The sequence below is a fragment of the Peromyscus californicus genome, unplaced genomic scaffold, assembly GCF_007827085.1.
Source record: "Peromyscus californicus insignis strain IS unplaced genomic scaffold, ASM782708v3 Scaffold_23__1_contigs__length_62951481, whole genome shotgun sequence".
Taxonomy (NCBI): Eukaryota; Metazoa; Chordata; class Mammalia; order Rodentia; family Cricetidae; genus Peromyscus; species Peromyscus californicus.
In genome coordinates this window covers 4882802-4898592 of record NW_026294534.1, presented here as the reverse complement: position 1 = coordinate 4898592, position 15791 = coordinate 4882802, and the positions used below count along the sequence as shown (strand labels likewise).

General features: G+C 44.0%; 1 protein-coding gene across 2 annotated transcripts; it reads right to left on the bottom strand.

Moving 5' to 3' along the window:
• Positions 1–2143: 2143 nt before the first annotated feature.
• On the bottom strand, positions 2144–15782 carry Abhd13 (abhydrolase domain containing 13). 2 transcript variants are annotated; one of them, XM_052751633.1, is made up of 2 exons: positions 15668–15782; positions 2144–4741 (listed from the first exon to the last, which is right to left on the bottom strand). In XM_052751633.1, the coding sequence occupies exon 2, from the start codon at positions 4719–4721 to the stop codon at positions 3708–3710; it is 1014 nt and encodes a 337-aa protein (XP_052607593.1). In that variant the 5' UTR covers positions 4722–4741; positions 15668–15782; the 3' UTR covers positions 2144–3707. The 2 variants fall into 2 exon arrangements, with proteins under 2 accessions (XP_052607593.1, XP_052607592.1); XM_052751632.1 differs by lacking the exon at positions 15668–15782 and adding an exon at positions 14924–15212.
• Between the last annotated feature and the right edge of the window lie 9 nt (positions 15783–15791).

The window sequence follows — 15791 nt, the reverse complement described above, 5'->3', positions numbered from 1 at the left end:
AATTTTATTACTATTTCAAAGAAAATATGGCAATAACAAAATTATGGCTCAGATTATGAAACTGGACTGACTTCATACTGAATGCACCTAACTATGTGGAAGATGAATTTTCAGTATATGCTGTACTGACGGAAATTCTGTTATAAATTATGTTGCACACACACCCGTTATATATGTATATATTGCACTTTATGTCAAAAAGTGTGGGTTATACAGTCCTATCTTTAATCTACAGTTTTAAAATACAAAATATAAATGGAGGTATATCTGTGCCATTGGCAAATGTTGACTAGCAATAGGATGACTGACTGACTCTACCACACATGTGAGCCGTGTTTCCGACTAGGGGAGGCGAGGTGCATATGCAGTGGGAACACAAAGAGCTTTGCGATTTTTAGTTAGCAAGCTAAAAAACAGACTTCTGTGCTGTGTCGATGCAGCTTTACCTGAGTCACATGAAAATACCTACAATTAAGTGAACTATCCAAACTTAGGACAAATTTTTTCTTTTCCGTTTTTTAAAATATACAATTATCAAACACAAGAGGAAAAGGGCTTGAGGGGGCGATCAAAGGGCTCAAGTATGTCAATGATGGTCTGGCACAGTTGTTCTCAACCTTCCTAACGCTGCTACCCTTTAATACAGTTCCTCATGTTGTGGTGACCCTCAACCATAAAACTATTTTCATTGCTACTTCATCAACTGTAATTTGCTACTGTTATGAATCATAATGTAATTATCAGAGTCTTCTGATGGTCTTAGGTGACCCCCTGTGAAAGGGTTGTTTGATCCTAAAGAGTAGCGACCCACAGGTTGAAAACCACTGGCCTGGATGGAAAAGTGACTTCTTTCAACTTCACCTTATTAACTCCTGACCATAAGGAGGGAAGACACACTAACGTAAACCATCAGTAAGAGCGGCTTCCAAGACAGGTTATGTACTAGTCAATCATCTCTACCAGGCCTACTCCCACCCAGGCAAATCTAACAGCAGGTACACTGACTCCTCAGCTACATACAAGCCACTGCTCCAGTGATGTCAGCAGAGCCATGACCGGTCTCAGTGTCAAGTGTCTCCAGCCCACCTGTGATTTAAGCTGTTGTGTGACTTACCCATTTCAAGACATTTAATGGATATGTCACCATGGTCAAAATCCTATCTGCAAAACATCAGACAGTTACATCAGGCACAGGGTCATGTTGTAGGACTTTGATTGAAAATGGTATTTTGTAGCTTCTGCTCATTCATCTCATCAATTATCTGCTGCTCAATTTAAGAGTAGAGTCACCAACTGCTGTCAAGTGCTTTCTAGGTTACTGACATCCTTTGGTCTGTAACAAATACTTTCTTCCCTCAGTATGTAGTATTCTCTGTCAGATCCTTTTTGTAAAAATCTGGTTTCCTCTATTATTCTTTAAAACATGGAGTTTTAGATTTTTTTCTAAGTAAGTTGATCTTGTCATGTTTAGAATAATTTTAGCATTTCCAAATTCATAGTAGCTGAATAAGATTATTTATCCATTTCTCTCACTGCTAGTGAACAATGAGCTAGAAATTGACAGACAGACCCTGACCATTCCTACCAACGATGAGGCCAAAGTGAAGGAGTGACTCATGCATTAGTCATGGTTCACTGAGCCCAAGGGAGAAAGTTTTCAAAAATGATGCCAGGGGTGTGTCATGGCCCTTGAAAGTGTGAGCTTGTTTTCCATCCCACCCATCTAAAGAAATCATCACATCAAACACAAAGCTGGTAACAAGAGATGCCCTCCCACCCTAAACACAGCTGTCTTTGCTGCAGAAGTGAAGGCTCATCTAGGCAAGCAAAGGTGGTGGGTACAGTACAGTGTCCTTCCACCCCTCAAGTCCCAGTCAGCAAAAGCTGAACAGAAAGAGCAGCAGAGAAAACAGCAAGGAAGGGGTAGCTGTCCTATTTCCTCAGAAGAATATATACAACTCAAGCTGGTACACTCCTCCAGACCAGTGACTGATAGGAGCAGAACAGGAATGCAGTACTCTGTAAACGTAAAAATTGATAAAGGATGCATGACAGCTCATTTCTGAGACTACATTTTGGCTGTTGTTACTTTTTGTCCTTGCAATAGATTAGTATTCAGGATAGTCATTCTACATAGCAAGACTGACAAGATGAAAAGCAGCCTTTAATATTGTGTGGTGAATTAACACATACAAAATACACCCTCCATGATGAGTTACCAACTCTTTAAAAAACAAGACTCTTTACAATTAATAATTTATAGAAAAGCATTATTCTTTAGAAATTATACTTGCTATACATCATTATTTTCTAAACATTGGCATAAAATGAAGGCTAAGAATGCTACTTGGCAAAAGTATTTCTAGCCCTATATTCATGGAAAGTTTTAAATTAAGGTCAAGATTATTGACTCATTATTACTCTGCTCTAGCTGCTTGTGGAAGGTCAATGATATAGCTAAGCTATCTGCAATCATGTGTATGGAGCTGACCTAATGTGCAGGGCTCAAGCACATCTACCTGGTGAGGGCTGTGGGGAAGGACTTGGCAGGTTCACCTCATGGCTGGAATGTCACCAAGTATTTTCAGGTTCCAGAGGCTCACTTTGTCAAGTACAGCTTCCCACCCACAACTCCTTAACTGCTACACGTGTAACAGGCTGTAAAACTGACAAGCTTCCTAAGACTGTCACTTTATATAGCCCCGTTACACAGAACTGAAGTATTAAGTCATACTTGGTTATTTGCTTTTTAGTTTTTCTTTCATTATGTAATTTACTTGCAAAAAGCTTGATAAATGATGCTTGCCTCTGTCAAGTCAGGCACATCCTAGGTACTGGGACTTCAATCAGATGAAACATTGCATAAGGCTATGTGCAACATATGTTGAGACATCCTAACTCAACTGTCTATCGGCTAGTTCAGTTTGAGCCCTTGCTGTGGAGGCTAAAGTTCTGTTTGCAACCCTAATCACAAATGTTAGAAAGTTCCATGTGCAAAGAAAGCTGCAGTAAAATGCTAACTTCCTATCCCACTAGCACGATCCAGACAGTGCCTAACAGAAACACAGTACATCTATATCGGAAAATGGTCCTGTTTATTATTAGGAAAAAGCTGGATCTCAGCAGCAGAGCATGGAATCTGCTCACAGGCCTCACACTCATTCCTCACCAGAAACAAAATAGAGTTTACATAAAAATAGATATAACCCGGGAAACCATATACATTGGCATGTGACCAGTGTTATTTACATTAAAAATATCGCATTGCATAAGTCAAGAATAAAACACCACCATGCACTTCATCTTAATGTTTACGGTGAAAACGCAGTAGCACTGGGCTTGCTCACTGTGATTGTCCCAACAGTTACTAAGGAATGACACCTGAAGGGTTCTGGTTTGTGTCTCCATCTGACTACAACATAGATTTTACCACTTCACCAACAAGAAACTTTTGGATGAGCTCTAGCACATCGGCATCTTAAACTAAAGATAAGAGTATTTAACCAGGCTGGAAGTTCTGGTGGGAACATGAAATAATCTCAAGAAGCCCAGTTCTGAAACTATGGAGAGTTATAGGATCATCAGAATGGAGTGCTGAGGCCCTTCAAAGCTCAGAGTCACCGTGCAGACCAGCGGGAACACACACCCAGAAAGGACATCATCATTCTACACAAACTGAAACCCAAGGCATCCATCAAGGGGTGGCATCAGATAATCGTGACGTTGGATGATGTTTTCGTCATGTCTTCAGGAGAATGACTCTTGACCACTTCCTTGATGAACTGTTCGAGTGCAGTGAAGTAGCCTTGGCACTGCCACGTGTCATTGTGCGTCCCGTCCGGGAAAATGGCTAGTCTTTTAGTCCGGGATGGGGAGAGCTCATAGAGCCGCTTCATCATCACAGGGGGGATCAACTGGTCAGAGAGGCCAGAGATGAAGAGGGAAGGCATCCTGCACTGGGAGATCTTTCTGTAGGACAGAAACTTATTTTTATAGCACCATAAAGGAAGGTAACGCATTGGGAAGAATGAAAAGAGTGTGCTGGCCATGTGTGGTATGCTTAGGAACGTGTTCTCCACCATGATGGCTGAAATCCTGTGAGAATTCTCAGAAGCCAAGTGAATGGCCACTGCTCCTCCCAGTGAGCGGCCAAAGAGGAAAACCTTTGTTTTATCGAGGTCAGGTCTAGTCATCACATAGTCTAGCACAGCTTCAGAATCCAAGTACAGTCCTTCTTCACTGGCTTCTCCTTCGCTTTTTCCATACCCCCGATAATCAACCAGCACAAGGTTCACTTTGAGGTTCACCAGCATAAGCAGTGCGTTTGGCAACCTGTGGCCTATGTTGCCCGCATTCCCGTGAAAATAAATTATAGTTGGGGAATAGGGGGAATTGTCTCCAGTGTATCTTACCAAGATCAGATTCAGGCGTACTCCATCTTTGGTTCTGATGAAAATATTTTCATGTGGAATCCCGGTGGGCATGGGGACATAAAGACGGGAGGAAGATGGCTGTTCTGGAAAGTAGAGCAAGACATCCTGGAACTTATACAAGATACCTGCGATTGACACGAATATTAACAGGAGTAAGACAACGCCTCCATACAGATGAAAAGTCACTATCAAAGGTAAGAGAGAGATGCGGCAGAGAGCCCAAGACCAGGACGCCAAGGCTAGTAGCCATCTTTCAATAAAGCTCCACAGCATCCAGGATTTTTCCATGGTAGCTCCACGTAGATATCCTAGGAGACACAGAGAGACCCAGTGACTCAGCAGGCACCTCTACTTTAAAGGTAAGACCCATCATGAAAAGCACTCAGTACTCTAGGAACTACATCACTCTGCCCATGAAACTGATCAGTACAATTCCTAATTAGGCCCTATACTACTCTTCCCAACCTGTAGTCACAGAACACATTCACCAAACCCATATGCTGTCAAAAGGCACTTATCTGCTTCCAGGTACTTCATTTATGCATTCTAAGTGATTTGATAAAAAACAAAAAGCAAAACAAGAAAAAACATAATTTTAACACCATTCCCATCTTTACACATGAGGAGACGGAACCTGGATCTGGCTACTGCCCTAGCTCTACAATAAGCAGAAGGCAGCATGCTTCTCGGAGCCCCTCCTTCCCTCAGTTCTTTCAACCCTTATGGATTGGTCAAGAGTCAGTTATTTCATACATGAGTTTTTACTATTGCTTCTCAAGTTCCACACTCAGCTTTTTTCTTTGAAGATTCGGTACACAGTCAACTCTATATACAGACCACCTTGAACTTCTGATCTTCCTGCCTCCACATCTCCAGTGCTGGGCTTACACCATTCTGCTGTTTTATATGGTGATGGGAGCTAAACTCAGGGGCTCCAGCATGCTAGGCAACTGAACTTGGCCCCCGTCCCCCGCCTAGACTTCTTACTTGGTTTTTATTAAGATTAATCATTTTGAATATAAACAATAGCATAATCCTTTTTCTTTGATTCGTAGAAATAAACAATGCCATCGAATTGGAGCAAGTTGCATTACAGGAAAAGAAGCATTGAAGGTCAAATAAAAACAGAACTTAAAGAAAAAAAGTACCCAAGCACTGCAGGTATAAATCTAGCTAAAGCGGAACCACAGGGTGCAGTGCAAAGCACACTCAGCAGAGCACTCCAGTTGCTGCTGGCTTATCTTAGGCTCTCCCTGTCACCTGTCAACAGTCACACAGGGCTGGTTTACTCCTTTGCAACAGTAGACTCTGATGGTTCACATGGCACACGGTCAGGTGGGTTTCCCATATAAAGCTTGGACTTACGTTTGAGTGGTAGTATGGAAAATTGAAAGTAAACTGGCCCCAGCTTGATATAAGATATAAAAGAATGTGGAGGCAGCCTATATAGGTCAGTAAGAGAACATCTGCCAGCACATGTAAAGCCTGGGGTTTGATCCCCAGCTCTTTAAAGTAACAGGAACAATAATGATGACAATGATTTTAATTACGACCCTAAGACTGATGTAAAAGGTTTGGAATAATACACACGCACTGAGCCTGCACAGTCATGCACATTAGAGTAGTGCAAAATATGGCCAGATGCCATTTAAGATGTCACTTAAGAAACAAGTCAAAATCCTTATTGTTCTTTTCACAGACCCCTAGTGATCTGACAGAGGTGTCAATGACAGTGGCCAGCAATAAAGAACTCAAGGCTCATTTTAGTGATCCAGTAGGCAGAAGTACACTGAAACCCTACTGCCCTTAAGCCTCTATTGAACCGCTACCAATCTGTCATCTAATTCCACTCTAACTCAGGAGGAAAAAGCAAGCTGAAACCCCACTACAAACGTGTGACTACTGTGACTAGGGAAAGCATGCCTGCAATTGTATAATTAGCAACAAGGTAACTTAGTTTTCAAATCAAAGTTCTTATTAAAGAAAAAAGAGACATTTGTAGGGGGAACTAGAAAGCCCAATACACACAGAGGAAGCACATTCTGAGATTCCAACCTCTATTTCCATCTGTTCAGGCTACTCCACAGTTAACAGTCCTCGGCTACTGCAGCCCCAGCCCCAGCCCCTTTTCCTAAGTACCGTATCCCTCACGGCTATGCACTCAAAACCAAAATGTCTAAGAAAACGATCAGCTTGCTAAAACAGGCATATTCTGAGCAGTGGTACTTAGGCCATTTGTCTGAGTATATAACTGATTATCAGTAAGTAATAAACTTGGAAGTTTCCAAAAAAACCTTTCTCAAAGTCACCTTAAAGGATAATATAATTTTGACAACAAAAATATAAGCATAATTTACAATGGGTGGTTACATCACAGTGCAGGAATAATTATGAGCCCATTTTGAAGAATATCAATTGAACCTGAGTTTTTAGAACAGATTAGTAAAATAAACATGTATGAATGTCTCCTTCGTACTGACAGACTATGGTTCAGAATGATACCACATAACCCAGCCTGTTGGCAATCTCTCTACCTTATTCCACCATCCACCTCAAAGATACTCTAAGAGGAACTCCAACACGTGCATGTAATTTCAAGAAGGACTTTTAGTCTGCTAAATTCAGTGAAACAGTCAGCAAACCAGTCACCCTGAGCCATCCACTGAGATGCACTGTCAACTACATACAATACAGATGTTCTGACAATGAAAATGAGTCAGCTGCATAGAGCTATGGCCAGCACTGGATGAGTGCTTTATTTCTAGATTGCTAATCAGATAAAGGGTTAATGAGAGCTCCTCCTTTGGCATAGAAAAAGCAACCAGCATTTAACCTTCAGGCCTATTTCCCTGGACACCTGAGAAGGGCAGACTACTAGCTGAGCTTCTATGTAGCACTGTGACCTGTTGGTGAGCTCCTTTATGGTTAAGAGAACAGTGAAGGGCTACAGGCAAGTTTGAGGGCTTCTCTGAACTAGATGCCATATGGAATAGCTTGTCCTCTGCTGGGTGTTGGAGCCTACGCCCATGGACTGTTAACTAGACAGTGCTTTGTGAGAAGCAGGGAACAGCTGCACTGTGTGGGACCTACTCCCCCTCTTGTGCCAGCTTCCCACTATACCTGAGCTACTAAAGGGAAAGAGAGACTTGATGCCATCACGGCTCTCTAGAAATCACCACTGAACAATACAGAGCTTGGCTGGTGCCTTATGTAGGACTTAGGCCTCCCAAGGCTGAAACATCCAGCTAACTCCAAGACTTGGTCATACAACATGACTATTCAACTGTACCTCAAAGTATATGCCATAAGGCAAAATACTGATTTACCACCAGAAAATAAATATCTGTCACATGATTTTGCATGCCAGAATGCATTGTATACTGACATCTTAGCATCACAACCAGAAGTAATGGGGTTTACTCAAAGCTGATATTTCTACCAACAGATAGGTTGTGCAGTAAGAAGCAGGAGACCTGTTTATGAAGAACACAGAATCACTAAGCATTAATCTCTTCCACACCACTCTTCTAGATCATTGCTGTGTGACTTTAGTCTGTGTCTAAGGGAACACTTGATTTCATGTTTCTCAATTCTGTCCCTACCATGTTATCAGATATGACCTGACAACATCACACAAATGTCACCACTATGTGGACTTACCCACTACCAGTAAACTCTTAAGAATGACATGGCCACCATATCCAGCTGACTGAAGTGGCAACCACTGTCAACAACTCCAACATCATCATCCTCAGACCCTCTGCTCTCTAGTGGATCACTCTGCAGGATGTCTACTGTCTGCTCACTGTTGCTACAGTCTGGATGTGGCTGTCCCCAACATCCCTTTGAAGACATGGAGCTTCAGGAAGTGGGCCCTCTGAGAAGGAAGCTAGGACACTACAAGGTGGCAGATTTCTCTATCAATCATACCCTGTCACTACATACTGCCCTGCACACACACAAAGCAAGGAGCACAGTGAACTTCACAGGTGTGAGCCACAGGTATCTCTCGGCCTTTAATTTTCTCAGCGTATTATGGAAACAGGAGCAAGCACTTTTTTCCCTTAGCGGTTTCATTCTCAAGACTCTCAGCACATTCTAGAATGAATTAGCCCTTATTAGCATGTCTATTCTTCCCCTACATTTCCCATCTCTCTGTTCTCTAATACCTGATGCCTCATTGACAGCTCAAACTTACCCAGGCTAAATACATGCTCCTCCTCACTAAGTTTATCATGTTAACTATAGTAAAAAAAAAAAAGTATAACATGCTAGAATTTATGCATTACAGTATCAATGCCACCAACCATGCATGACAGAATCAAAAGGTATTACCATATGCTGGACTCACACGAATGAAAAAACACCAATTATAGTTAACATGCTTTCTGAACAGCATGCTCTGGGGTATCACATTGCTGTTAGTAAGCACTTCTCAGGAAACAAAACATAAGGAATCTGTTAGAATGCACAGCCAGGTTGGAAAGGATTCTTTTCCTGTAAGAGGACTGTTCTTGAGACACAGATGTGAAGTGTCAGCTATGTCTTGCACTGCATCAGAACTGCCCTCAAAAGCATCTGATAATACAGCAATCGTTTGGTGAGCTCCTACATCCCAGTCACACCTCTCTTCTACATCTCTAGTGCTCTGATGCTCCCTGATCTTTAGTCTACGGTGGGTACACTCGGCTAGGATTTAAGTGTGCCATGCTTCCACAGCCTCGCAGCTTTCAGCACTTACTCCCCAGGCTGTGGCACTATTTTGGGAGACTGTGGAACCTTCTGGACCTGGAGCTTGGCTGACAGACCTAGATCTCCTAGGCATGGGCCCTGAGAACTATAGCCCAACCCCACTTCTGGACTAAGAAGTTCTCTGCTTTCTGGCCAGTGACATGTAAGAAGGAGCTACAGCCTGCCTGCCCTGCCATCAGGGCTTCAGCCACAGCCATGGACTTCCTGTCTCTTCCTTAAGGTGCTTCAGTGAGGTACAAGGAAAGCTAACTCCTGTACAATACCAACCAGAGACTGAAATGAAAAACTACTTATTTACTAAGCACGCTGGCCATACTCACCTGACCTCCTCAGCCCTCATTGATGCATGCTCTTGAAAGATACAAATGGTTTCACTTCTGAGAAAACTTTGGGGCTGGAGATGGCTCTGAGGGTAAGAGTGCTTACTGCTCATTCAATTCCCAACATCCATGTGGCAGCTCACAACCACCTGAAACTATCCTAGGGGATCCAATGCCCTCTCTTGCCTCCACAGGTTCCTGCACACACAAAGTAAACATAATCTCACACAGGCTTACACACATGAACATAAAATAAGAAACAAAACATTTAACTATCTTATAAACTGGTGCTTTAAAAAACAGAGTTCAGGGGTTGGAGAGATGGCTCAGAGGTTAAGAGCACTGACTGCTCTTCCAGAGGTCTGAGTTCAATTCCCAGCACCTACATGGTGGCTCACAACCATCTGTAATGAGATCTGGTGCCCTCTTCTGGCCTGCAGGGACACATGCAGGCAGAACATTGTATACACAATAAATAAATCTTAAAAAAAAACAAAAAACAACAGAGTTCAATATCTAAGTTATGCTACCCTTAGAATACTGCTGTAGGCCCCCAGGGGTGCTGTCAGATTCACCTGAACCACTGGAGATGACCACAGTGGCTTCCCAGCTCTGTCTCTAAGCAGTGTTTATTAGGATCTAACACATCTCACTATGGTACAGCACTTAAAAGACTGAGAACAAGGTCATAGACAAGAACAGGACTCTGAACCCTACTGCTTACATTGTATACTTTTGAACCTGATCAACATGGCGGTTTTTGCTGTTGTGTGGCTCATGGTCTGCTGAGTACATCTTAAGCAACTTCTGAGCTGTTCACATGGCACACACACTCATGACTATACCTGCCTCACACGAGTTCATGCAGTTAAGAGGAGACTAAGGAAATCAAAGATCACAGTCATCCATAACACAGCAAAGCAAACGTCAACCTTTACTGCCTGTCATCACAAAAGAAATCAAGGGAAAACCTGAGCAAATCCTTTAAAAACAGGACAAGGCATAATTGCAGAGCTAGGATTCTTTACTTTCCATTAAGCAGCTGTCTGTGCCACTTATTTTAAATCACTTAGCACAATTATTCATAGAAACACAAAGGATTCAAAATAATCTAAATACATACTTGGCAAGGACAGTAGAGAAGGAATTAGAGCAGTTAAGTTCTGTGAACTCTGAGACCCCAGCTAAAATGGATGTCTCAAGTTTTTGAAAAATGGCAGACTTGTGCAGCTGCTGAAGACCTTGGGACGGGTCCACAAGGCTAGCATTGTCTTCATAATAACACCATGGTGCTGTATACCTTTTCAGTGTTTGATATCTGCTGTGCTTATGTAATGGTCAATGATACTCATGTCCAAGCAAGTGTCTATGTGCAGGACCTTCCCTCCCATCCCCAATCACGAGCTCGGCGAAGAAGGGGAAAAGCTAGATTCATGCAATAGTACTGAAGAAGCAATCCAAACTGTCAGCTGTATGCTAACACCATTAAAGCTTACATGGCATGCGCTGTATTAGGAATGCACATGAAGCTCTTGTGCTATGCATGGACACACATCTGAAGTGCAGATTACACTGGCTGCCTTTTCACGGTGACATATTTTTACTTTAATAGGCAACTGACAAACTACCGTCATTACACTTATGCAGATGTATGTGTTTACAAGACTTTTTTTTTGGAGATGAATGAAGCTCAAATTTCTAATACTTGAAGACTTTGACAGTTCTGCGGTAGTGGTGATAATACCAAGTGTGATTTTCAGCAACAGATTAGATGTCTTACCAATTTGCAAGAAAATGCTGAATTCAGTGAACACACTCTAAATGGCCAGAAATTGTATTAGGAGTTTAAGTTGACAGGAATGTAATGTGACACATTCGTTTCAAATGTAACACAAATCCAGCGGGTTTCACTGCATGAACATCAAGACTTCTTTGACGCAGGTTTCTAACACCACAATGTAAGCGACCTTTAAGCAATTTCCTCCTAAATGTGCTGCAGTAGCAGAGAACACCCTGCTCCTCCACCTACAGCCACAGTCGTGTGTGGGTCTACTTTTGCACGAGGGCACGGATGCAGAAGTCTCACTAAGCAGATATTACAGTAATGTTAACAATGTTAAATAATGTCATAGCTCTACTTTTGCAATTACAGGAAGTTTACAAGAAATGTTGGTTGGTATTTTGTCATGAAATTATTACTAATTCACAAACTCCCACTTCTAATTTCTAACACAATAAAATATCTATATAACCCAAGTTTCTTTTGAGTCCTCAATAATTACTCAAAATATAAAAAGGTCCTGAAGGCTGGAGAGATGGCCAGTGGTTCAGAGCAAACACCACTCTTAGAGAGAACCTGAGTTCAGCTCTTGGCACCCATGCTGGCCAGTCTCCACACCTCCAGGAGACCAATGATCTCCTCTGAACTACGAGGGTACGTGCACTCAGGTGTACATACACACACACACACACACACACACACACACACACACACACACGAGTGAGAGAGAGAGAGAGAGACAGAGAGAGAGAGAGAGAGAGAGAGAGAGAGAGAGAGAGAGAGAGAATAGAAACCAGTCTTTAAAAAAACCAACAAGGTCCTGAAAGCAGAGTTTGAGAGCCACTCTTTAATATATGTATCTCTACTGCCTTCTCCCATCATCTTGAGTCCTGCAAATTAAGAACAGCACACTAGGGTCTGGAGAGATGGCTCAGAGGTTAAGAGCACCGACTGCTCTTCCAGAGGACCCAGGTTTAATTCCCAGCACCCACATGGTAGTTCACAACTGTTTGTAATTCTAGTTCCAGGGGATCTGACACCTTCATACAGACATACATTAAATAAATAAATCTTTTTTTTAAAAAGCATACTATTTAAATCCTTTGTGCAATATATTATATGAGGTTCTTTATCCAATTACTTTTCACCTGAAAGAGTAACAAATATATGAATAACTGAAACTCAGCTATAGGAGAAGTATTTTAATTGTCACTGTGGCAATAAACTAGATAGTAAACTGGTCACATCAACTTCTTTGTCACAGACAAAGTTAAAGGTCAACACTACCCCACAGATAAAATTACTCTCTAGTTTGTATTTGTTAACTGACTCTACCAACAGCAAGAGACCTTTGAAAACTAACTCTGTGAATGACAATGTTTAGCTGGTTGCAAACTGTAAAGAATGGTGAGCACAGGTCCCTGATGACAACCACATCACTAGGGGTCAACCTCAAGATGCTCATTCGTTACTCCGGGGGAAATCAGAGTCCAGTCACAGTCCAAGGAGCACAGAAGTCCACTCTCACAGCGGCTCTTCTCTCCTGCTAGGCACTGGGAAGTTCTGACACTCTGCCAGCTGCACAGCTGACTTGCAAACACAAAGAGCTGCTCTCGGTGTGGTGTCTTCAGCACACCGCAGAACGAGCTATCCGTTTCCCTGATGGCTACCCACATGCCATCAATAATGAGATAGTGTGTTCTAATAGTCCTAGGGGACAGATGAACAGATCTGCCTACAGACGCTGGAGGGACTGGCAGGTCCAGAGAGCACTGGAACCTCAAGTAGACACTTCTAAATTACACCAGGCAGGAGGTTAGGATCATCACCATGTTCTTTCCCTTGCAACCCCAAAGGATGTGCACATGCAGTCATCTTAGGAAAAAACTTGGATGATAGATTATTGTCACCACTGGAGCCAATAACAATTTGTTCAGAGATTGTATCTGCAAGTAACAAAATGGTGAACAACTAAAAGAAACTCAGGCCCAAAACAGTCAACACTGACATTAGACTGTAGAATGGACATTAAGTTGCAATTTATTTTCTGATATGAAGCAGACCTCACAGAAGTACCTGGCTCCCACTCTAAATATAGGTTGCTCTTAGCCCTGGCAAACAACCTTGGCAGAACACACTGCTTCGGGATCTGAGACTTCTAAGACTCAGTGGTATAAAAGGTAATAAGGTGTTAGGAGGCTAGCTTGCCACTCACCAGACACCTTAATTACAAGACCTGGGGCTTGTCCTAGATCTGTTCTAAAGAGGGTATTTCGGGGCCTCGGGTTTTCCTGAGACAGCTCGACCATCGTTAGAAAGATATCAGAACCTCAGGGGATGAATGAACCAGAGAAACACAAAAAATTCCCGAGGTAACAAGAGATTGACAGCCCAGTGCCTGAGTTTCTGCACTCTGTCCAGCAGCTGGTCCGGGAAAGCCTGACCCATAACTCTCATTCAGACGACAGGCTGCCTCTAGTGCTCTGGGGAAAAGGCGGGCAGCCAGCCAAGTGCTACCTGTAGGTGCAAGTGTAGAAGCTTGCCTTCAACTTGCTTGGTCTTTTTGACTGTTTCCTAATGTACAAAAGCAGGGTGAAGCATTTAGTTGAAATAAGGCTAAGATGTGGTGATAAAACCCTGCCACTTTAGAGACAAAATTCAAGCGTTTTATTACATGCCAGAGCAAGCAAAGTCTCAGTAAGCATTGAGAATCCCAGTTAAATCCCAGCAGTGACTCACGGGTGGTTACTACATTTGCATGTAGTAGAGTTATTAGGGTAAGGCTTTATTTTTCTGTAGAAACCCAGCTCTGATTACAGATCCTCCAAAAACCTTTCCTTGGACCTTTATCCCTACTGCCAAAAGTTCCGTTCTGCAGTCTGTGCAGACTTGTGTGGCGGTTATTTACCCATGTGGTGAGGAGCCTGCTTACACAGGCTGGGAGTTCCTTGATGGCAGTGACCTTAGGTTACTCCACTGGACACTTTTCAATACACAGCAAGGCCCAGGGTGTACAGCAAGTCCAACTCAATTACAGCTCCACTGGGTGATGTCTCAGGTAGTTCAGTTATGACATAACTCTACACGGACGATCATTAATTCTCGGTGAAATAAAAGAACATGTAGAAGCACGCACACACGTAAGCACTAATTCATGCCACAAGACAGAGACAGGGTGGATCGACCAAAAAACAAAACAAAACCCCAAAACAAAAAAAAAAAACAAAACAAACGTCAAATGTAAAGCCAGTGGGCCACTCGGTTACTGCTGCCTAGTAAAGAAGTGCAAAAGAGCTGAAGGGCGTTTATTTTAGGTTGACCGCTCAGCCAAGTACCCTCCCTGATGCATTCTCGCTTCACATCAACAGTGGACAAAGTCTACCCCTGGCCAAGCGACTTCAAGAGTGTGAAAACTCTTGATGGTAAGGCCCCGTCGCTTGCAGCCGTGCTGTGCGCAGGGCTGCACCTGTTAACAGCGAAACGCGCCCGTCCCTCCGACCCAAGCCCGGGGTTTGCTGACCCGACTGCTCCGGGCGGGGGAGGGGAGGGGACCGAGGGCGACTCGGGCTCCCGGGTCCGAGCTGCCCCTGCCGGGGTGAGAAGGTCGGGGAGGCCGCCCGCGTCCCCGCCGCACTCACTCAGGCTCGCGGGCGGGCTGCGCAGTCGGCCGCGGGCTCGGAACCCGGCTCCGCGCAGCAGCGAGGCCCCGCGCCGGCCCCGCCGCTCCTCATCGTCCTCCTCCTGCCGAGGGGCCGCCGTCGCCACCGTCTAGCCCGGAGCTCCTGCGGCGCGGCGGGCTGGCTGGCGCAGCCTGCACTTCCGGCTCGCGCGCGGCAGTGTCGCTGGCAAATGCCCCCGCCGGCCCCCACTTAACCTGCTCTCCGGCTTCCTCCCCGGAGTAGGAAGCCAGTTTGGCCCTCTGGGCATGCGCGGAACGGTAGGCTCCGCCCTCGCGCTACGGTGGCCGGTAGGAGTAAGAGACGGCTCCGCGTTTCCAGCCCGCGGCTCTCTGCACGCCCGGCGGGGAGCGATGAGGAACCGGATTGCCGAGGCAAAGCGCTGCACTGTCTGTTTGTTGTGTTTTACCTTCACTGCCAAGGCAGACACACATCTTACTCTTACAGTCCCGAGGCCCAGCTCACGGTCGTGTTCACTCTGGACTCTCCCAGATGCCCCTGCCTCTGGTTATGCTCGTCTTTCTATCTACAGTAAACCCTCTATTCCACCATATCTGCGAGCACTCACGTCCTTCCTTGTTATTTCTCTTTTTAATTCCATGAGGAAAAAAAGCAAAACGAATTTGGTTCTCCGTGAACCATGCAGCTAAAACAATACATTAGAGTTAGGGCTTGGAATGAACTTCCAGCAACGCAAAGTTCTACCTGTGTCTGACGTCGGAGCTCAGGAGCGGTTGAATGAGTCAGGAGAGCTGTTTTTCCGTTCCAACCAGTGGGGCCTCCTCTGACAACACTGCTGGGTGCTGCTGCCCTAATAACCTGTGGCTTC